Consider the following 23,053-nt stretch of genomic DNA (forward strand, 5'->3'; position numbering starts at 1 on the left):
TGCATGTTACACTCTGTTATACTCTGTTTTACAAGCATTTTAAAGGCATAACCATCTACTTAGCTACAGCGCACTTAGTATTATTCAACTAGGAACTGTTAGCTAGTCTAGTAAGCACTGTGCATGTTATACTCTGTTTTACAAGCATTTGCCTAGTTCAAAAGTATGTTCTTTAACCTAATTAAGCAAGTTTACCAACATGACTAGATACATAGCGACGACAACCTCTTAAACACACTTTAGAAATGTTGGATAAGCACGAAACCCTGCAACTTTACTTCATTAACCTAAAAAATGTGTGCAATACTTTTCTATGCCAAAAACGATGGACCTCACTATTCTTTTTACTGCTGTTGTGGTACAACAAACGTCTGTACTCAATGTTTGCACCACAAAAATAAAGAATAAAAAAAAAAAAATACATTAGAAACATACATACTCTGGATTTCTTTGTTCTTCTCCACCTCACCTTACACATGGAAAAACCAAGCATGTCTATATAATGTCCCGAGATAGATGACTACATTAGGGCTTCCAATTTAGCTCAAAGCATTAAAGTCTTGGATATGTTCTGACTTGTTTTGACACACAATATCAGACTGTACATATGTTTCCAGACCCCTTACATAACTTAAACCAGAGTAGCCTAAAAGGTAGATCCCCAGATGTTGTAAAAGTACAACTCCCATAACCTAAACAGTGTTGACTTACCTCATGTTTTGGTCACTGTTTCCATATTTGCTATATTATAACACATTGTATATGTCCATTGGTCACTATGGGCCTCTGAGATTTAATGAATCAGTATACTAGATCACCTGCTTTCTTTTTGTTTCAGGCACCAAGGATGGGCACCTTTATGGGTGTCTACCTGCCTTGCCTACAGAACATCTTCGGTGTGATCCTGTTCCTTCGTCTCACCTGGGTCGTGGGAGTCTGTGGCATTTTTGAGTCATTCATCATTGTTGTCATGTGCTGCTCATGTGTGAGTACGGACGCCTGGCTTTAATATAATCCTGAGACAGGTGCAGTAGCTCCAGGGTTAACACTAGAGAACATTTCGACAACCAAGGTAACACCAATGCCAGGACATCAGAAGAACCTAAATTGTAAATTGTGATGAAGGGCAGTAAAGTGGTGGAAGGGGTATAACACTAGATGTTAGAAATCTACATCCCCACATAACAATAAACGAACATGTGGGGCATTAACATCAGTATTACCATTTTAATATAAAATAATAATGTGACGTAACAATATAAATTGTCGCCTGGTGTCTGGGGTTACCAAGGACCGGCACAGAATTATGAGAGATAATTAACTAACCTAACTAGAAATGCAATATTTGCAGATCTCAGCAGTAATACTAAACGTAGGATGATAGCTGTGATAATGGCACCATCTTATGGCCGAGAATCATAGTTTTAAGACAAGACATATGTACTAAGCATTATGGATTAGATATATTTTACATACTGTAGAGCTCCGTTCAAGGTAGCATTGTGTAAAAATAGACAAAAAGACTGACATTTGGTTTATCTCTTGCTGACTGAATTAAGCAGTTTGTGTTTTTTTTCTTCTTTTCAACAGTATTGCTTTCTTTTTCCTCACACTGTTATTTGTTTTTTTGATTCCCTCCCAAATATAATTGGCTTTATATTCTCTCTGACCTTTGCTTTTCTCTCTTTTCGTCATTAACTGTCGCGCATTCACTTTGATATTCTCTGCGTGAAGCCATTCAGATTCTCTCCTTCTTTCTGTCGTTGGTTAACGTTGGCCCATCAGCTTCACTGCATTCATTTGAATCCATCTGACACTTCTTCTGTGGTTTTATAAAGTTACCCATTATCCCATATATCCCACAGCACTATTGTAAAACATCAACGCAATGACATGTCACAATTAAGGCTTTCTTTCCCTTTCACAGTACTGTATCAATACCATATTACATTAGTATTGTCAGAACATGAGTAAATTAGGTTCACAGTTCAGTATATCCATCCTGCAATGCACATTACTTTGTATGCTTGTTTTTTCACTCATAATTTGACAGAGGGTTTAATTTGGTATCTGTTATCACTTGTAATGACAATTGTTCAGTTAGTCCTCAGATGTAGTTCCAACATAAACCTTAGGACTCCAGGTTAGATTCTACTCAGTAGGCTCAACTATGCTACATTTTATATTCCTAGCAACTACACCCCAAGGTATGTTTTAAAAGTAAACTAAAATACTTTAAAGGGGCTGTCTAGACACCATGTACACTGCATGCCAATATAGTGGTTGTGGTGTCATTAGGCTGCGGGTACTTAGTGAAGGCACTGTTTTGCAGCCTTGACCCCGCTTGACAAAAAATGCCAATGTGGACATTGCACTTCAATATTAACAATATCAATTTCACCCATATTTTTTACCACCATTCACTCACTCACATGCAGAGTTTGTGGCAGTGCGCTACAAATTAGGTCATGAGCAGGATTGAGGACAATTAGGTTATTAACTTCAAATGCTTTCTGTGTATCTTCAGAAAAGCTTCTGATTTAAATCCAAATAAAACAATTGGAGAAGTAGAAAAATAAAAAAATAAATTTTTGTTTGCTTCATCCAGATATACATTAACTTCACATCTTATAAAAACACAAATAAATGAAAATGGCCATTCAATGTACAATAAGACTCTACTGAATAACACTATCACACTATGTGGCCAGAAGCATATGGACACAAGTGCATAATATCAATCACATGGTCACAGCCAAACATCTCCAGTAAATTGATCCTCACTGCACATCAGTGATGTCCATGTCTCCTTCGTAGGATACAATCCTTCCAACAAATTTGTCTGGTCAAGTGGTTAGGAGCAACGACCGCTCAGTGTTGCGAACTATTATGCCACACAAGTTCACAGAACATGAGTTAACACATTTTAATTATGTGCACCACTTCAATCAGACTTCCACACTAGAGTTGGAAATAGTGTCATCACGTGGAGACCCAGTTTGTTCTCGAACGGTATAATACTAAAGATGTGCTCCCTGATCCGTTCAAGCTTCCTTTGAAAGAAGACGAATAGGCCTTTTAGCCCTGTTGATGGAATATATTAAGGCCCCTGCACACAACGACAATCTGAAAGATTGTTTGGTTTAAGTTTTGTGTCAACAGTTTTGGGAAAATCCTATCCTGTTTAGAATGACAGTACTTTCACAAAACAAAGTCCATAAAGAAACGATTTGTTAATGTTGAAGTCGAAGAACAAAACTGAATAGTCAGGATTTCGGAATGATATATTCACATACGGTAGTTTATGCCATGCAATTTAACTTTGCAACAGAAAACAATAGATTATGGTGAATCTAGTGCAATAAAAACAGTTGCTGAAACTCATGGAAGAGAATAGAAATGTCTAAACACCGCTATAAAACAGAAGTTTAAAACTTTTTAAGCCCCTCGTAGGGAAGACATTCAGCAGAAAGAGAATGTGAGGCATAAATTGCCCACCCACCATCATTCAGGAAGACCTTCATAGCTCAGACATCACTGTAAAAAGCTTCTACTCCCTACTGTGTTAAAACAGCAAGTCGAAGCAGGAGACAATAGCTGATGAGAATCATCTTATAGCATAATAAGATTCCTCTTACACACGTTTTAGAAAGCCGTGATAACAATGTAGGAAGGTGCTATTTAAAGGAGAGAAAAAAAAATCTTTTAGATTTGCAAAGCGTAATGTGAATTTTTTTTTAGTTATATAATCAATTTTATTGTGATTTCCACCAGGTTTAAAATACAGGAACTGTTAGGGAAAAAAATAAAATAATTTAAGAACATTTATGACAATTGTTATCACATGTAATAACTGTAGAAATTCTCGTAACCCTGGGTTGAGGGACATTTGTTTAATTTTGAATCCACTGGTAATGTCTCATGTTAATTGCATATTATATGAAATGCTGTGAACTAGTGCCATATTACATGTCCGGAACTAGTGCCATATTGCATGCCTTGAGCTAATAACATATAATATGCCCTGAGTTTTTACCATAGCTTTATCTAATGCTCTATATCACAGGGGTAGGCAACCTTCGTGACTCTGGATGTTGTGGACTACATCTCCCACAATGCTCATACAGCTATAATGCTGCAGGCAAAGCAGTAGGGGAGATGTAGTCCTAAACATGTGGAATCACGCAGGTTGTCTTCTCCTGATATGTCATGTTGCATCGTCCACCATGCTGTGATCTTGTTCTACATAGCATCCATTAACTCTGTCTCACATCAGATCCTCCCATTATAGCTTATATGAGATCTTAATTAACAATTATCATATTACAATGTCTACTGATTATATGCATTAATACTCATTACTGTTTTGTTTTACTTAATCTAACATCACATGCTTAAAATTGACATGTTTACCATTTCCTTATGTGTGACAGACCATCTGTCTGACATCACTTCTGACTAATATTATATGTCAAGTTGACATCACATCCCTGACTTGAGTCTGTCATTATTTCCCTTGTCTCAGTCTGACATCATATCCCTTCTCTAAAATCATACCCAGTCTGGGTGTGACATCACATCTCCTGTCTGCATCTGACATCATGTCCTGTCTGCGTCAGACATCATATCCCTGTCTGCGTTTGACATCATGCCCTGTCTGCGTTTGACATCATGCCCTGTCTGCAACTGACATCATACCCTGTCTGCGTCTAACATCATGCCCTGTCTGCGTCTGACATCATACCCTGTCTGCGTCTAACATCATGCCCTGTCTGTGTCTGACATCACTCCGTGTCTGCGTCTAACATCATGCCCTGTCTGCGTCTGACATCATACCCTGTCTGCGTCTAACATCATGCCCTGTCTGCGTCTGACATCATACCCTGTCTGCGTCTAACATCATGCCCTGTCTGCGTCTGACATCATACCCTGTCTGCGTCTAACATCATATCCTTGCCTGTGTCTGACATCACTCCGTGTCTGTGTCTGCATCATTCCCTGTCTGCATCTGACATCATATCCTGTTTGTGTTTGACATCATACCCTGTCTGTGTCTAACATCATACCCTGTCTGCGTCTGACATCATTCCCTGCTTGTTTCTGACATCACTCTCTGTCTGAGTTTGACTTCATGCAATGTCTGCATCTGCATCATTCCCTGTCTACACCTGACATCATACCCTGTCTGTGTCTGACATTATACCCTGTCTGCGTCTGACATCATACCCTGTCTGCGTTTGACATCATACCCTGTCTGCGTTTGACATCATACCCTGTCTGCGTCTGACATCATTCCCTGTCTGCGTCTGACATCATTCCCTGTCTGCGTCTAACATCATTCCCTGTCTGTGTCTGACATCACTCCGTGTCTGCGTCTGACTTCATTCCATGTCTGCATCTGCATCAGTTTCTTTCTGTGTCTGACATCATACCCTGTCTGCTTCTGACATCAAGTCCTTTCTACATCTGACATCATTCCATGTTTGCGCTTGATATCAAATCTCCTGTCTGAGTCTGACATAACATCCCCTGTTTGAGCTTGTAACATTCGCTGTTTGTATCTGAGATCACTACTCCTGTAAAATTAATTTACCATCAAGGATGCAATGACTAATGTTTCACTGATTCAGCCATGGATGTATGTTTGGAAAAAATTATTCTTACAATTCCCCATAGAATTTTAAATAACATTTTCAGGTGTAAAGCAGTGACAGGCAATGTTTTTGATAGATATGTTACCATGTGACTTGTTTTGCTCATATACCATTGACTTTGTCTCATACCACAGCCTGTGACTTGTAGTTTACCTTTGCTACAGACTGTATCATACCAGTTGTCTGACGTCTCATGTTATTATTATGATATAGTTATAAAGTAATATTTTGATGAAGCGCTTTACAATGAGTAGATCTCTCGTTTAATAATGTGTACCAGCTGGACACAGGAAATGACATCACATCATCTCATGTTACAATCAGTGAAGTCAGTTCTTACATCAGATTTACAGTATTGAAAGCAGAGTGCATGACAGCCCATATCACTTTGAGATTAATTAATTAATGATTGTCCACGCGTTCCCTTCTTAGCTGATGCCAGCTGTTTTAAAGTGACGGTAAAGTAAGGTAAAGAAAAACTCTTTGAAGGGTTTGAGGTGTGCCAGGGTCATGGGTTACAGAACATAATAAGGACTACTGCTGATATCAAATGATATCACATGGGGATACAAGTTGACGGTGGGTGGATGGCTGAACTATTGGGGGTGCAATTACCCATTCTTAAAGGAAACATGTATTGCTAACCCTATAGAATCCTACTAACTAGATATGTGTTACCCCCTCCCCCCTCCACCCCCCCCCATTTAAAAAAAGAAAAGAGCCTCTGCCTTGCCAATCTGAATACTGCATTGAGAGGCTAGTGCACATGTTTAGCAAATTGCAGCTCTGTGCCAATCAAATCATCCCTAGGAGCAGACTTTGTTTAAGAACTAAGTCTGATTCGGTTCTCCCAGAAAAGTGCCTCTAGTGGCTGTCAGGAGGTGTGTTAACCCTGCTATCATATCATCACCATCTCTACTAAACAGCAATAATTTAGATTGCAGGGTTAAACTGGAGGCCCACTGCACCTAGTCCACTTTATCTCAATGAAGTGGTCTGGGTGCCTTTAGTGGTCCATTAAAGCCCACGCAACTAGAGTCAGTGTACTTGACATGCGCACAGTCGTTATTCGGCAGGTGCGATGTTTACCCCAAAACCCCAATAACTACAGACACCATATTTCTGTTGGAAATATAAAAAGCCCCCCCCCCCAATAGCCTCCTGAAAATCTCTCCGCGGATGCTCTGCCAACTAAAACCTCGAAAACCAAACCACCGAAGATTCACCGTGTCCAGAAGAAAACCCAGTTGTGGGCCTCGTCTCCGAACTGCGGCCCTCTTCTGTGCCCAATAAACATACGAGTGACCCACCAACCATGCGACCAAACCTGAAAAGAAACAACATTAGTTATCCAGCAGAGTACCTGTGTCCCACAACCATACCCGCTCCCTTCACACCAACCTGTCCGGCCTCACATATGAACGGAACCGGATGGATTCCCACATTCCAATCCGTTTTATCCGATCATCTCCCAGCCGCCTCAGTTGCCGCCCCTATGCGGAATGAGTGCGTCCCAAATTGCCTGAGTTGCAGGCCCAGCTTCACTAGACCCATGCGAAAGACCCGCAAAAATTGAAAGCGCGACAGCGCCCGTCCGTCCTCATGTATCAGGAAGCAACCACTAACCCTAGGGCGAATTTGCAGAAACTTGCCCCCACACAACACTGGACACACTTCGGACCCCGGCAGAGAGAACAAGACCATCTTCTTACCCTTCCCGAAAACATCCGTCTTCGAGCGTCGTAACCGAATCTCAATCTTGTCCTGCTCAACCACCAAGTCCTCAAACCGGAGCCCCGTATTCCCCGTCCTATTGGCACTTACCAATTCGCCGATGCGAAAAGCCCCGAAGAAAGCCCATACGAAGGCCACGGAGAACAATATTACCTCGAATGACGATACGCACGTATCGTTCAAAAATCCTACCAGCCCCTGAAGGACAACAAAAGACACTGGCCTCCTCGTATCCATTGACTTCTTCCCTTTCCGGAAGCCCCGCAGGGTTTGTTTCACCAAGAAATGTTTAGTAAGGTCCTCCCACCCATTAAATTTAAACAGAAACGCCAGAGCTGACATATAACGCGTGACCCTAGATGGGGACGACCCTCCCGCCACTAACCTACATAGAAGCCATAACAATGTATCCAACCTACCTGCTGCGGAGTTACCCACTCCTGCCTGTCCCACCATCTCCTCCCATTCGTTCCAAACCTTAGTATGTGCGTCCCATGTCCCAGGTGCTAACAAGCTCCTTATGTATTGCCCAAGCACGATGTCCCGAGCCGCCACATCTCCTCTGGGCACGCCTGCCCCCACGCCTGTGCATCCGGAGCCGCTTCCCGAAACCGCTCCCACTGCGAACGAGACAGCGCGTCAGCAACAACATTCAACAGACCCGGCACATGTCGAGCCCTGAAAACAATATTCCAAGACATACACAGGAGAACTAGATGCCTTAATAACCTTACCACAGGGAGTGACGACGCCGAGAGACTATTGATCACCTGTACCACTGCCATATTATCGGAGTGAAAGATAACCTTTTTGTTCACGAGCTCCCTGCCCCACAGCGACACCGCCACTACCACGGGAAAAAGCTCAAAAAATGGCAGATTCCTAATCAAGGGGCTCTCCTTCCATACTTTAGGCCAAACCTCGGCACACCATTTACCCCCCAAGTATGCCCCAAAGCCAACGCTCCCCGAGGCGTCCGTAAACAGCCCGGCGTCACCCGACACCGCCGCCGCACCCCTAAAAAACACCCGCCCGTTAAACTCCTTTAGGAAACGGTCCCAAATGTCCAAGTCCTCTCTCATGCCCACCGACACCCTGATGTAGTGACTCGGCAACCGAACTCCACAAGTAGCCCTGGCCAGCAGTCTACAAAAAACCCTCCCCATGGGAATCATCTTACAAGCGAAGTTAAGGCTTCCCAACAGTGACTGCAGTCCCCTCAGGGTAACCTTCCTAGCGCCCTTCACTTCACCCACCCGCTGGCGGAGCACCCTCAACTTCTCCGCTGGCAGCCTACATTCCCCCCGGACCGAGTCGATTTCTAACTCCAGAAAACTCAGGCACCCGGTCGGGCCCACCGTCTTATCCTCCGCCAAAGGGATCCCGAACTTCTGTGCTACCCCCTGGAAAACTCGTAGTATCTGGGCGCATCTGTCGGATCCTGCCGGACCCACACACAAGAAGTCGTCCAGGTAATGGACCACTGTTCCCCCACCAGTTTCCCAATGTACCACCCACTCTAAAAATGTGCTGAACTTCTCAAAATACGAACAGGAAATGGAGCAACCCATGGGCAGACATAAATCAACGAAAAAGTTTCCCTCGAAAAAACACCCTAACAAGTGGTGACAGTCCGGATGAATAGGAAGCAGCCTGAAGGCTGCTTCCACGTCCACATTCGCCATTAACGCCCCTCGCCCTGATCTCCGAACCAACTCGACCGCGTGGTCGAATGATGCATACGAGACGGAGCACAGGGCCGCATCAATGTCATCATTTACTGAAGCCCCTTTTGGGTATGATAAATGATGGATCAAACGGAACTTGCCCGCTTCCTTCTTGGGGACCACCCCCAGCGGGGACACCCTCAAGTCCGTCAACGGCGGGGCCGCATAAGGCCCCGCCATCCTACCCAGCTGCACTTCCTTCTGCAGCTTTTCCCGCACTACCTCTGGGTGCTCCCTAACAGATTTGAGGTTAGCACACATCCTCCCCAAGCCCCTACCCTGAAACGGTATAGTAAACCCCTCCGTAAAACCTCTCCATAAAAACTCTGCGTCCTGTCGGTTAACGTACCGCTTTAGCCACGATAGCATCTCGCCTACCTTCACCGGGGTTGCCCCCAGCGCTAGCTCCGGGTGCAGACTTACCTCTCTTGAAACACCGGCTGGCTCCATGGGCCCCTCCACAACCGGAGCATTCGTGTTTAAACCTGCACGACGTCCCCCACTTGCATTGGTCCTCATTGAAGAGCCAGCAGAAGCCCTTCTTTTGCCCGGCCGATGCTGGTCCCCCAGGTACCGCACCGGCCGTCCCGTGAAAGGGCGCAGCCTTCTGCGCCATCATGAGCCGCATCCAAAGGGGTAGGTCCATTTGGTCCCACCTCATGCTGGGATTCGCTGCTAACCGTTGGCGGAATTGCTCGTCGTATCTCCACCATGCTACACCTCCGTACGTCCGGTACGCGTCCCCAATCCCATCAAGATAGCAGAAGAGTTGTGAGCATCGATCAGGCGACTTTTCCCCTATCACCCTGGCCAGGATACAAAAAGCCCGTAGCCAATTCCCGAATGTCTTGGGAATCTTTCGATATCTACGTTTCTTCTCCTCCTCTTCCTTCTTCTCCTCCTTTTTGTCCTCCTCCTTCAAGTCCAGAAACTCTTCCAGCGGGAGGAGGGAAAAAACCTCCACATATTCTCCCTTCCAAATCTTCTCCTTGACTTCCAACTTCAAATGACAACCTAAGGGGCCTGCAAAAGACACATGCACGTTTTGACACGCTGCTTCAGGAATCTCCCCACCCGCATCAGCTTTTTCCCCCGGCCCCTTTCCTGATTCAGATACTGATAACCCAAGATCGCCACCCTGCGCCGGTCCATCTGCCCTAACCGACGACCCATGTCCCTTCTCACACGCCCACACTCTCCCAAACTGTGGTGAGGATACTTCCCCGCCCGCCCGCCCGCCCATGAGTCTAAAAAGGATTTTAAACAGCTCAACAGTGTTCCTGTGTGTGGTGCATTGGTTGACTCACCGCCTGAGACATGGGCCGCGGAGGGCCATGGGGTCGTCTCCCTTCCGTCCGCCATGCCTGGCTCCGGAGCATCCAATAGGCGCCGACTCCTGTCAGCCTGGACCCGCCTCGGGACCGTAGGTGTAGTGCTCCGTGACCTGTAAAGAGAACGACACCTGAGTAGTCTATCCGCATGCTCACATACCCGCCCTTCCTCCTTACGCTCTCGACCATTGTTCCTAACCGTGTCCCGTCCCACTGCCTGGCCCTCCCAGCCGTATGCGCTGCGCTGCTGACCTGGCGAGCTCCTGCCTGAGGACCCAGACGCACTGCGCCGCTCCCTCCTCCTCCTTTCCCCGGAAACTGACCTCCACCTACAACGCCTGCTTGTTGACCGGCTCCTCTCTCTGACACTCCACCCTTCCGTTTGCCTCCTGTCACGCCTGGCACTGTAGCCGCGCTGATCCCTGCTGAGATGCGTTCTAGGGTCGTGGGTATAATCCAGCTGCCCCTGGGAGCTGCCCCTGCGGCCCTCCCGCCCTCTCCTAACCCCTCTTTCATCCATGCCCCAGGCTGACCCCTGTGACCGGTCCCTGTGCGCTGCACCTGGCCTCCTTTGGGCCGCCATGTTAATAGGGGATTGCACCTGCCGTTCCTGGTGCCCAAAGTCCCCCACAGCCGTGGGCCCTGCTTGCCCAGGGATACCTGGCTGGGTGGACCCGCCGTCTGTGCCCATAGTGCTGTTCCCGGCCCCACTATTGGCCGCCCCCGGTGCGTCCCCGGTCCCAGAGGCCCCCCCTGCCAGCAGGGGGACAGCCTGTTCTCTAGAGTCCTCCTCCCTGCCATCCTCATGCTGCCCGGCCCCAGCACCGGGCCGCATCCTGTTTCTGCTCCCTCCTTCTCTTCCGCTTGAGCTCCCGGCCTCCGCCATGGCCGCCCTGCCGGCCGCCTTCCGGCGGGGCGCGCACAGCGTGGCAGGCCATGGCCTGGCTGCTCCCGCGCCCGACAGGCACCGCGTCGAACAGACGGTGCCGGCCACTTTCCTCCGCTCCGCTTCGGCCCGCGACCACCTCCAGGGCCCCTCCAGCCACCGCCGACGGGCTCCTCCGTCTGCCGACTTCGGGCTCCTCGCCTGGGCTCAGCCGCTGGGGCGGTCTCGCCCTCCTCACAGGACGCCGTTCAGCCACCGCAGAGGGTGGGGGGGGGGGGACCTGGAGCCCCCAGTTGCTCATGAAGCCAGGCCATTCCTCTGTCTCGCACAGCTGCTCTCACTCCTTCCAGGATCTCCTCCAGCGAAGCCATGACCTGAAAGAAAGAAGATAACAATTAACAGGTAAGTGAGGGTTCTGTTAAAATGTCCACTACTCTAAAATGGCTGCTTAATATACCCCATATTCCTCCAACCCCTTTCCCAGCTAAACACACCCCTTTAACTAGTAACTCCCCTGCCTACTCCCTGGCTCTGTCAAGGCCCACTCCCCTGACTCCGCTGTTCCATGGGCTTCAGAAACAGAGGCGGAGATTCGATGTTACTACATGTCCCCCCACACTCAGAACCCAGCTGCCAGTCCCACAGGGCTTAAGGCTGCACAGGACGGGGAAGTGCCTCTATGATAGCTTGGCTAGGCTTTGCAGAGATATGTCGGGGTGTGGGGAGAGATAATGTTAGAGGTTGGAGAGAGTTATGAAACTGGGGAGAGATAACGTACACTGCACACACAGATATACACACATGCTGATATTGCATACACAAGATCACCAACATAGATATTAACATCGCATACTAAGGACCTGTAGCATACATACATACTGACACTGCATACATATAGGAACACCAACATGCACACCAATAAACACACTTACTGACATTGCACAAACATCGGAACACCAGTACACACACATACTTACATTGCACAAACACAGGAACACCAATATACACACATACTGACATTGCAAAAACACAGGAATACCAATACACACACATACTGACAATGCACAAACAGGAATACCAATATACACACATACTGACATAGCAAAAACACAGGAAAACCAGTATACACACACATACTGACATTGCACAAACAGGAATACTAATATACACACACGCTGACGTTACACAAACACAGGGACACCTTCTTACCCACATACTGACAGTGTATGTACAAACAAAGTAACATGTACATATATTCACAGTGCATACGCATAGACACAAACACAAACACAGGAACACGTACTGACATTGCACAAACAGGAATACCAATATACACACATACTGGCATTGTATAAACACAGGAATACAGATACACACACACATACTGACATTGCACAAACACAGGGACACCTTCTTACCCACATACTGACAGTGCATGTGCAAACAAGGTAACATCAACATACACATATATTCACAGTGCATACGCATAGACACAAACACAGGAACACGTACTGACATTGCACAAACAGGAATACCAATATACCCACATATTGACATTGCACAAACACAGGAATACTAATACACACACACATACTGACATTGCACAAACACAGGAATACCAATATACACACAAACTGACTTTTCACAAACACTGAGGCATCACCTTACCCACAAACTGACAGTGCATGTACAAACAAAGTAACATCAACATACATATATTCAAATGCATATGCACAGAAACAAACTGACATTGCACAAATACACGAACACTCATATACACACATACTGACATTGCACACATACAGGAACACCCTACTTACACTCCTCACCCCCCTTTTTCGTTGCTGTAAGAAAGAGTAGTAAATTACATTTATCTAATTATACGAAGTAATAGGTTTGTGCCTACTGTCTGTTGTTTCATGTTTGTTTGTTTGTGTGTGTGTGTGCGTATGAAGAAAGTTTATACATTCGACCCTCCATTCCTACTTCAGTGTACAGTTTGGCTGTCTAAAACAAATAGTTAGACACTCCTACTCAAAACACAGTGAAAAATAGACAGCATACTAATTTGTAAAACAGCTTTGTATTGCAAAGTGCTGAATCAGATGAAAGCCTGGATATTATTATTATTATTATTATTACACAGATGCAAATAAAGAACACTCTCAGCACAATAATCTCTATAGCTCATTGTACTGGTTGTGGTGCAAAGAGTCTATGAGCATTGTTCCCCAGTTTGTGTGAAACCATATTGGAGTGGTTTCACAAGAATTGTGGCAGATCCCTGGCTCCTAGACCAGGCATAGGCAACCTTTGGCACGGCAGATGTTTCGGACTACACCTCCCATGGTGCCTTGCCAGCATTATGTGTGTAAGAGCATTATGGGGGATGTAGTCCACAACATCTGGAGTGCCGAAGGTTGCCTATCCCTGTCCTAGAGTCTGACTTATCACCTACCTCTTTCCTAATACAGATGTAACCTTCTGCAAAAACATTCCTGAATATGGCTTACAGTGATAGGCAGGGAGAACTTTGTTAAAGTACTACTCCAAACACCATAACCACCATGGTGCACTGTAGTGATTATGGTGCTTGACATGTTCCTTTAATCTTGCACTCTTAGTATAACATTGATTCTTAAAATGGGTTGGCTGTAGTGGTTATGGTGCTTAGAGCACTCCATTATTCTGGGCACTTAATAAATGGCAGTTTTCCCTCCGACGTTTATTGGGAAATCTTTATTCACTAGCCAGGGATATGCTTATCTCTTTAATAACATATATCTATAAATGAGAAGCTAAATTGGAAAAGAACAATTTGTTTTAATTCCCTACTAATTTACTCGCAGTAAAATTATATATCTCTTAGGCTAGGAATTTCAGAACCTTCTCAACGGAGAGTTTTAATTTGAACACTACATTAAGCAATGTTTTTATTTATTCTTACTTTACTGTTCCTTTTAAATAGTTCCGTGCTTCGATATACCATTCTAGTTCTAATTCTTTATACAAAGTAATGTGTTTGTGATTAGGATTTGTTTTCACTTTTACGTGAGTCTGTCCCTTTAAGGATTATAATTTCCCAAAAAAGTTAAATAATTGCTGCCAATTGCATGTAGAGAAAAGGCCATCTACTGACTGTTCCATAATACACTGACAGACTGTGTCTGACATCCTCCAATTACGTCTGACTGTGCCGGGTAGAACGTCCTCCCACCATGTCTGAAATATTAGCTTGTGACTGTTTAATATAGCGTTTGCTATAGCGATTGTGCACTGCATCTGATATCATACCTTTTTTTTTTTTTTGACGTTCCCTGCATCTCGAATCATGCCCCCTTGATTGTGCGCTGTATCTGATATCATACCCCCTCAGTGTGCACTGCACCTGATACCACATTGTCTGAGTGTGCAACGCATTTGATACCATAACCTCTAAGTGTGCTCCACCTCTCAGATGACATCGAGTGCGTGCTTCATCTGATCTCAGCATCTGAGTGTGGACGGTACTTCAGCTCCCATTGTTTTGAGTGTGCACTGCATCTCGGATAGCATTGTCTGACTGTGCACTGCATCTCGGATAGTGTTACCTGAGTACGCACTGCATCTGTTATTACATTTCCCATTGGTGTGCACTGCATCCAATATCATATCCTCCAATTGTGACCCGCGTTTGATATCATTTACTCCTACTATGCACTGAACCAAAAATATTTCTCCCACATTGCACTGCGTCTGACATCTTCACCCTGCCAAGCTGTACCTGAGACAAATTCTTTTTATCATGGTGCACTGCTTCAAATATCTTCCCATGATGCATTGCGTCTCATGTCTCTCCCCCCACCCTATGATGCACTGCTCCTGCCATCATCTCCCTCCCATTATGCATTGGGTACAGGCTCATGGCGCCTCCCTGTGTTTGCTCTGCAGACCATGCTGACTGCTATCTCAATGAGCGCCATCGCTACCAATGGAGTTGTGCCAGGTAGGGGGAATTTCAGATGAAAAACAAAAAAACAAATGGAGATACAATGCATGGGAGGAAGCGGGAGGGGGTAAGCATTGGCAATGCTGCTGGATGCAGAAGCAGTGTGTTGCTGTGTGGGGGTTTACCGGAGACTTTAAACCAAATGCAGACGCTGTGCAAGGTGGTTAACTACGCATCAGTCTGACACCGGTTTAATGTACCACCGTGGGGTAGCTAACAAAGGGGGGGGGGGTTCTAGGGCAGGGGGTAGGCAACCTTTGGCACTCCAGATGATGTGGACTACATCTCCTATAATGCTCGTACAGCCATAATGCTGGCAAAGCATCATGGGAGATGCAGTCCATAACATCTGGAGTACTGAAAGTTGCCTACCCCTGGTCTAGGATGATGGGTATGCACCACAGTTGTGTAGGACACAGATGTTGAAAAACGTAGAAAATAATAGAGTCTGCATCTTGAAATGAAATGTACCATACTATAGTCTACTGTTCACTGATGCACTGTATATAATGTTGGGTAAATATATATTGGGTAAGAATTGGTGCATAAGCTAGCCTTGCTGCCCTACCCTAACTATGGAGACAGGTTAATATGTTAATATATGAAATAAGATAACTCATCTATAACATAATGGGGGTTATGTAAAAATGGAGTTGTAAATGGGAACAGTCCACTGGTGTCGGTGATGATTTCTCTACTTAAAAAAAAGTTCTTATCACCCATAACCGCCAATATGTACTACTAGATAAATGGACTGGGTTAGGGTTTAGTCTAAACACATTAATTGCTAAAACGTAGAAACACATGAATTGCTAAAACGTAGAAAGAAAATGTGTTTCATTCCAAGGAACGGATGTCATGTTCAGGCCATAAAATCTAGGGATGCCTTATAAATAATGGAACATACCAAGCAACATAACCACTACAGCGGTATGTAGTGGTTATGGTGCCAAGAGTGCCCTGGACTCCCCTCCAGTCGTAAGTAGTCAAACAATTTTAGAATAGTTCCACTGCACCTCCACTATATCTGACTGAGAGACAGAAGATAGCTCATTGGCTAAGAGCGATCAGCTTATACTCTCAACCAATGAGCTAGTCTCGCATCGTAGAACTTTGCTCAGAAGACCTAATGGAAGCTCCTAATTAGGAGCTTTATGTTGTAAATAATGAAGATGGGGGCTCTTCCCAGTAGACAATGTCATCCATTCTAAAAGAGTTTGACTACTTACAGTGGAGGAGGTCAGGACACTCCTGGCACCATAACCACTAAACCATGCTGTAGTGGTTATCAAACTTGGACTGTCCCTTTCTATTCAGCACTGCTTGCTGGAGAGATAATATAGGTCATCTACAAAAATGTGCAATCAGAATGTATGCATAGTTCAGTTAGAATGTACTGTCTGCCTTATAGCAGCTCTGACCCACAATGCCGCCCAGAGTATGAGATCTAAAGTATTGGGTGCACCAATACGTGGGTGTAGTGGTATTAGGCTGCAGTGCATTGGTAAACTGAGCAGTGCACTGGTATGATGTGCAGTGCAGTGTTATAAGGTGCAGTGTTGATCAGAGTCACTGAGTGCATATTGCTGTGAGGTCCACTGAGACATCTGTCTCTCTGTAGCCGGTGGTTCGTATTACATGATCTCTCGCTCACTGGGACCGGAGTTCGGAGGAGCCGTTGGACTTTGCTTTTACCTGGGGACCACATTTGCAGGAGCTATGTACATTCTTGGAACCATCGAGATCTTAATAGTGAGTACCAATTAACCTCTTGTTGTACTGTACTTTTTTTTTTTTTAAATGGAATATATGTATACTTATATAAATAAATAAAACTATAATTAACTGGCTTAATGATCTAATATACCACCATAAAGGATATTTGTGTATACTATTCAGAATCTTTCATTTCTGCACCTGATGGTTTTTTTTTCCCTGGCAATACCTGTGCCGCTATAATTTTAAAATGTATTCTAAAATATAATTTACTTTATTAAAAAAAAACAAATGGTTAAACTTAAACGGGGTCTTATAACCGAAGGTTTATTTACTTAACTGGAATTTTTATTTTTATTTTTATTTTTATTTACTTAACTGGAATTTTTATTTTTATTTTTATTTTTATTTACTTAACTGGATTTTTTACAGTTCTGCAATTCATACAGATCAGTTATTTTAGAATAAGGTTATAAAGTTACAAATTCCCTCGTCACTTCCAGATATTTTAATGTTTGGTTGATAATCCTGATTATCTGACATCACTCTGGCATAAATGATAAATGTTTTAACACAAGTTGTGTTATATTTTTTAATTACATAATTAGTACAATGCCTTTGCACATAAAGTATTATTTTTTGTGTGTGAAATAAAACGCACACTATTTAAATATATATGTAAATGTTCTATGTTCTATGACTTATACATATATTTCAATGTATCTAAACATTCTTAATTGAACATAAATTGTCTGCAATTATTTTAACACAAAATACACATTAATAGTTTCTTACAATTAAAAGTAGAAATGTGTTAATTGATAAGTTACCTGTTTACTAGAAAGTTAAAGGGACACTCTAAGAACCAAAACAACTTTAGCTTCAGTAAGTGGTTTTGGTGTGTATATATAGTGCCTATGCAACCTTGCTGCTTATTTCTCTGCCACTTAGGAGTTAAATCAATGTTTGTGCACCCTAGCCACACGTCCTCCTACTGAGACTCACAAAACCTACGCACTTCCTGAAAAAGGAGTTTTTGCTTCCCTTATTACACAGTGTGTTTAATTTAGATGTTGTTTTATATATCACTTGCAATTGCCTGCTAGCAGGAGCCTCATATGTCTGATTAAAGTTTCATGAACAGAGCAGAAGATAAGAACTTTTAAAGTTAACACACTGTGCTTTAAGATATGATTAAAACTGAAACAATTTTGTCATCTTGGCTGTTTGTCACAGCCAGGGGAGATGTGGCTAGGGCTGTATAAACAGAAAAAAAGGCAATGTAACTCCTAAATGTCAGAGAATTGAGCAGTGAGACTGCAGGGGCATAATCTATATACCAAAACCACATAATTAGGTAATTAGCTATTCTGGTGCTTAGAGTGTACCTTTAAATGAGCCACAACTCAGATGATCCAACAGATGCCTTCTTCTCTACTAGACCTATCTCTTCCCCAACATGGCTATCTTTAAAGCAAAGGAAGCCAGCGAGGAGCCTGCAGTTCTACTCAATAACATGCGTGTGTACGGCACGTGTGTACTTACCTGCATGGCCGTTGTGGTGTTTGTGGGAGTGAAGTACGTTAACAAGTTTGCGTTGGTTTTCCTTGGCTGCGTGATCCTATCAATCTTGTCGATATACGCTGGAGTAATCAAGACTGCATTCGACCCACCAGACTTCCCGTAAGTTCCTTGGTTATTTTTCCTTTTTTTGTACCTTATGCCTGTTTTTAGTTTAAGTAAAATATTTTCAAATTTACAACTTTTGTGTAAGAGAAAATGGAAGCACAATACAAGTGAGGCAGGAAAATGTATTGGAAATCAGTATTTCGATATATCGTAGACTAGATAAGATTTTTTTTTCATTGACAAGACAGTCTTTTACTGCTACATTTACCCAGCTTATAGTTCTCAAAGTCATAACTTGGTTCACATCTAAATCATTATTAATTAACTTGTGGTTACAGTCACAGTACGAGCATAGTTGTAAGGAAATAGAAATGTTGGTTTGTGGTATGCCTTGGCTGATCTGAATTTGTGGAGAAATGATTGGAAGATGTAGGATAAAAAAAGAGGAAAGTAAAAAAACAAAAATAAATTTTTAAGGGAGGTGAGGGTAGCGGAATGAGAGGTGATAGTCTAAGATGGGAGTGGGATGTAGCACGTAGGAGAAACAAACAAAAAAACTGTAGTTTGAAGACAGATATGCTTTAGGGTCTGATAAGCTCTAATACTAAAGTAAATATGTAAAACATTGTTTTCAGGAGAAACATTTCATTCTTTCATTTTTTATATTTTGCTTATAAATCTCCCTATATTTGACAAATCTGTTGTTTTTTTGTGAGGTCTGTCAAATAAAATTAAAGGAAAACTGTCACCTCAAAAATATTTTAATGTAATAATACTTTCATTAAGTTTCGAAAGGAAATTCATTTAATTTTTTTTGTGTGTGCAAATGAAGTATATTTTAATAACTGAGAAACACTCATCCCTACAGGATCCTTCTGCCATATTCATGCTCCTTTGGGTCAGACAGTCTTCGAACACTAAGAGTTAGTCTCTATGGTCTTCCCGGCTTCACTCCCTCCACAGAAGAAGGGAAGACCATAGAGACTAACTGTATGTGTTCAAACACTGTCTGATCCAAGGTGCACAAATATGGCAGAAGGATCCTGTCATATACTAAAGGCGAGGATGAGCTTTTTTAATATTGGTTTTAACATATACTTTATTTTAAAAAAATATTTACTTTTAATATTTGATTAAAGGATAACTATAATCAAAATATTTTTGAAGTGACATTTGTCCCTTAAGTGTATAAATCTATCACCCTTTCTTTAGCTCTATTCTGGAGTGGCTCCATCTTGTCTCCCTTTCAATCATCAAGAGCTTTGCACTTTTTATAATTGAATATAGTTGTACGGTGGTGGAGAAACAGAAATTAGGATTCCTTGTCCTCCTCCAATTTAATTTGTGCTGGGGCTGAACTGGATTGTGTTGTCAATTGCTAAATCTTTGAAATGCATTTGAAAGAAAATTTTTTTTTTTTTTTGTAAATATGATTTTTATTATTTTCGAAAAAAATTTCAGCATATGTTAAGTTGCGTGTCGAGACTCGCAGGTCTCCAAAAAGATTTTCAATAGGCAGTATCAACGGTTGCATAAATTCAGAATATTTCAAGGGCACATGCGCCTCTGTGTAATAGGGACTCGCAGGACCCTTTATGAAATACATATTAACTTTTACAACATTTGGTTCACTTTAGAGCTTTAGAGTGTGTATGCTCCGTATTCTCGGCCCTGATTTGTCTCAACTTCTTAAATCGATTAACGCATTTACCCTTATTAGTCGGTGTATCTCCTGTCCTATGTGTTGTGTCCGTGTGTGTGTGTGTGTATCTGTGTTGTTTGGTCCTTATCTGAAATGTAGCGTGTGGCGGATCCTGAGACTGCCGGTGTCCAAGTTTCCTCCGTTCCGAGGCCCTGATTTTTGGTATTCGTTTCTTACGTGTTTCGTTTCTCTTCCTAGGTTGGAGTTATGTGTCTCCTATTCTCTGCTATGGCAGAGGTCTGATTTACCTGCCGTATGTGTGTCCTATCCCCTCCTTACTGTGTGTCCCCTCTGACTTGAGGACGTCCCAAGTTTAATCCTTTTTTTTTTTTGGTATTATGTGTGGGGTCATTATGTATATGGGTTCTCACCCTTCTATCTAGGCGGGGGTCGGGGTCCCGGTCTCAGCGTTTTGGGGTAGTGGTGGGGTATCCCTGTGTTGGGGATTCTTTCCCTCCTGCGGTCAGTATTCGTACGGCCGTTACATGTTAAGAGTCTGGTAGAGATATAATCATCTCTTGGAAATCTGGTGTGGTAGATTTTAGTATCCAGTGTGTCCATGTATTGAGGTATTTTTGGAAGGTGTCATTTGCTGTGTTATGGAGTTCCTCAAGGGATCTGAGTTCCTCCATTCGTGTGAACCATATCCTAAGGGGAGGAGTGACTGGTTGCTTCCAGAACTGAGGTATCAGTGCCTTGGCTACATTTAGAATGCGGATAGTGAGCGATCTTTTGTATGCGTTCTTAGCGATCTGTGTGTGATGTAGCAGCATTGCTGCCGGGGTGAAAGGTGGCGGGTCGTCTGTGTATTGGCAAATGATTTGGTGTATGGTTTTCCAGTAAGAGGTAATCTTTTCGCATTCCCACCATATATGCAGGAGGGTGCCCTGTTCTTTTTCGCATCTCCAGCATAGTGGGGATTGTGTCGGGATTCGTGTGTGTAGTGTTGCGGGAGTGTAGTACCAGTGGGTCAATAGCTTGTACGCCGTTTCCTGTGTTTTGCTAAAGCTTGAACAGTGGTGTGTGAGGTAGCAAATTTTTTCCCAGTCATCTTTATCTATTGTGTGGCCTAGTGTTGCCTCCCATTTCCCCATAAATCGTGGTTGTTCTACTGGCGTATGTGTTAGTAGCAGGGTGTATAAGACAGATATTCCATGTGTCAATGGGTGGGGGTCCATGCAGAGATTCTCAAAAGTGGTGGTTGCCCTTGTAAGTATGGGACCCTGAGGGAGGGAGGTTATGTAGCTCCTTATTTGTCTGTATTTGAGGTGTGTCAAGAAGGTGTGTTCCAACTGTCCCCGTAAGTCATCTATGGTCTTGGGGCCTCTAGGTGTAAGTACGTGTATGAGTCTGGGTAGAGGATCTTGGATTAAGTCCTTGAACGCTCTTGGGTCTGTTCCGGGGGGGAAGTCGGGGTTATAAGTGAGAGGTAGTAGGGGGGTGGGATAGGTAGTGAGACCGTGTTTCCCTTTGGCATGGTTCCATTCCCATAGAGTCGCTTTTGTGTATGGGGAGTGTGTTGTGTGCCCTGTCGGTATGTCAGGTGGCAGCCACGGCAGCACTGCGATCGGGATTCCCGCCTCATGTTCCTCCACCTGTTTCCATAATTTTTGTGTACCTGTCTTGGTCCATTCCACTATCCGTAGAAAGTGGCATGCCCTGTAGTACAGGGTGAAGTCCGGCAATGCCAGCCCACCTCTGTCCTTTGGCTGCGTTAGGAGGGCATGGTTGACCCTAGGTTTTTTCCCATTCCACACGTATTGAATTATGGCTGTGCGTAGTGTGGCGAAGTATGTGCGTGGGATCTGTATTGGGATTGCTTGAAACAGGTAGAGCAGGCGCGGTAGGAAATTCATCTTTACCACCTGAATGCGGCCTAACCATGATATATGGGGGTGCGCCCATTCCTGCATCTCTGTGCTCATTTTCGTTAGTAAGTCAGTAAAGTTTACTTTAAATAGATCCCCTGCCTTCCTAGTCAACCAAACTCCTAAGTATTTTAGCTTCTGAGTCGCCCATTGGATCGAGTGGTGTTGGCGTAGGGCTTCCGCCCTTCGGTCAGGGATGCTTACGTTCAGTATGAATGATTTGTTCAGATTGATTTTTAGATTAGAAAGTCGCCCGTATTCCTGCAATGTTTTGAGTATATTTGGGAGTGAAATTTCGGGATTAGTCACGTAGAATAGTAGGTCGTCGGCATATGCCGCAACCTTGTGGTGGATCGGTCCTGTCCTCATCCCCGTTATGTCCGGATTGTTTCTAATGGCCACCAGTAGTGGTTCCAGGGCTAGGACGAAGAGGATCGGTGACAGGGGGCATCCCTGGCGCGTACCATTTAATATATCGAATGGTTCCGAAGGGGCTCCATTTACAATCACTTGCGCGGATGGTTGCGCATACAGAGCTTCTATCCAGCCTCTGATGCCCGTTCCCAGGCCTATGTGGGCGAGGGTCCGGAATAAGTATTTCCAGTCCACCCTGTCGAAGGCCTTCTCCGCGTCCGTGGATAGCAGGAGAAGGCCACCGGCAGTGCGCGCGCCCGTATGCATCAATGTGAGGGTGCGCATGGTGTTTTCTCGCGCCTCCCTCCCATGTACAAACCCCACCTGGTCCGGGTGTATCAGAGTGGGTATGTGTGATTGTAGTCTATTCGCTAGTATCTTAGTCAAGAGTTTGAGGTCGCTGT

At 44.0% G+C, this 23,053-nt stretch overlaps 1 protein-coding gene across 4 annotated transcripts in view; it reads left to right on the forward strand.

The window, feature by feature from the left end:
• The window catches only part of SLC12A5 (solute carrier family 12 member 5), a 112,048-nt gene that overhangs the window by 18,981 nt on the left and 70,014 nt on the right, over positions 1–23,053 (forward strand). For 3 of the 4 annotated variants that reach the window (XM_063459168.1, XM_063459167.1, XM_063459169.1), the window contains exons 4-7: positions 839–985; positions 15,263–15,317; positions 16,942–17,072; positions 18,478–18,719. In XM_063459168.1, the coding sequence (XP_063315238.1) occupies positions 839–985; positions 15,263–15,317; positions 16,942–17,072; positions 18,478–18,719 (575 nt within the window). Of the gene's footprint in view, positions 1–838; positions 986–15,262; positions 15,318–16,941; positions 17,073–18,477; positions 18,720–23,053 lie in introns of those variants that run through there. The other variant, XM_063459170.1, reaches the window with a different exon arrangement.

This window comes from Pelobates fuscus, chromosome 6 (genome assembly GCF_036172605.1).
Source record: "Pelobates fuscus isolate aPelFus1 chromosome 6, aPelFus1.pri, whole genome shotgun sequence".
Lineage (NCBI taxonomy): Eukaryota > Metazoa > Chordata > Amphibia > Anura > Pelobatidae > Pelobates > Pelobates fuscus.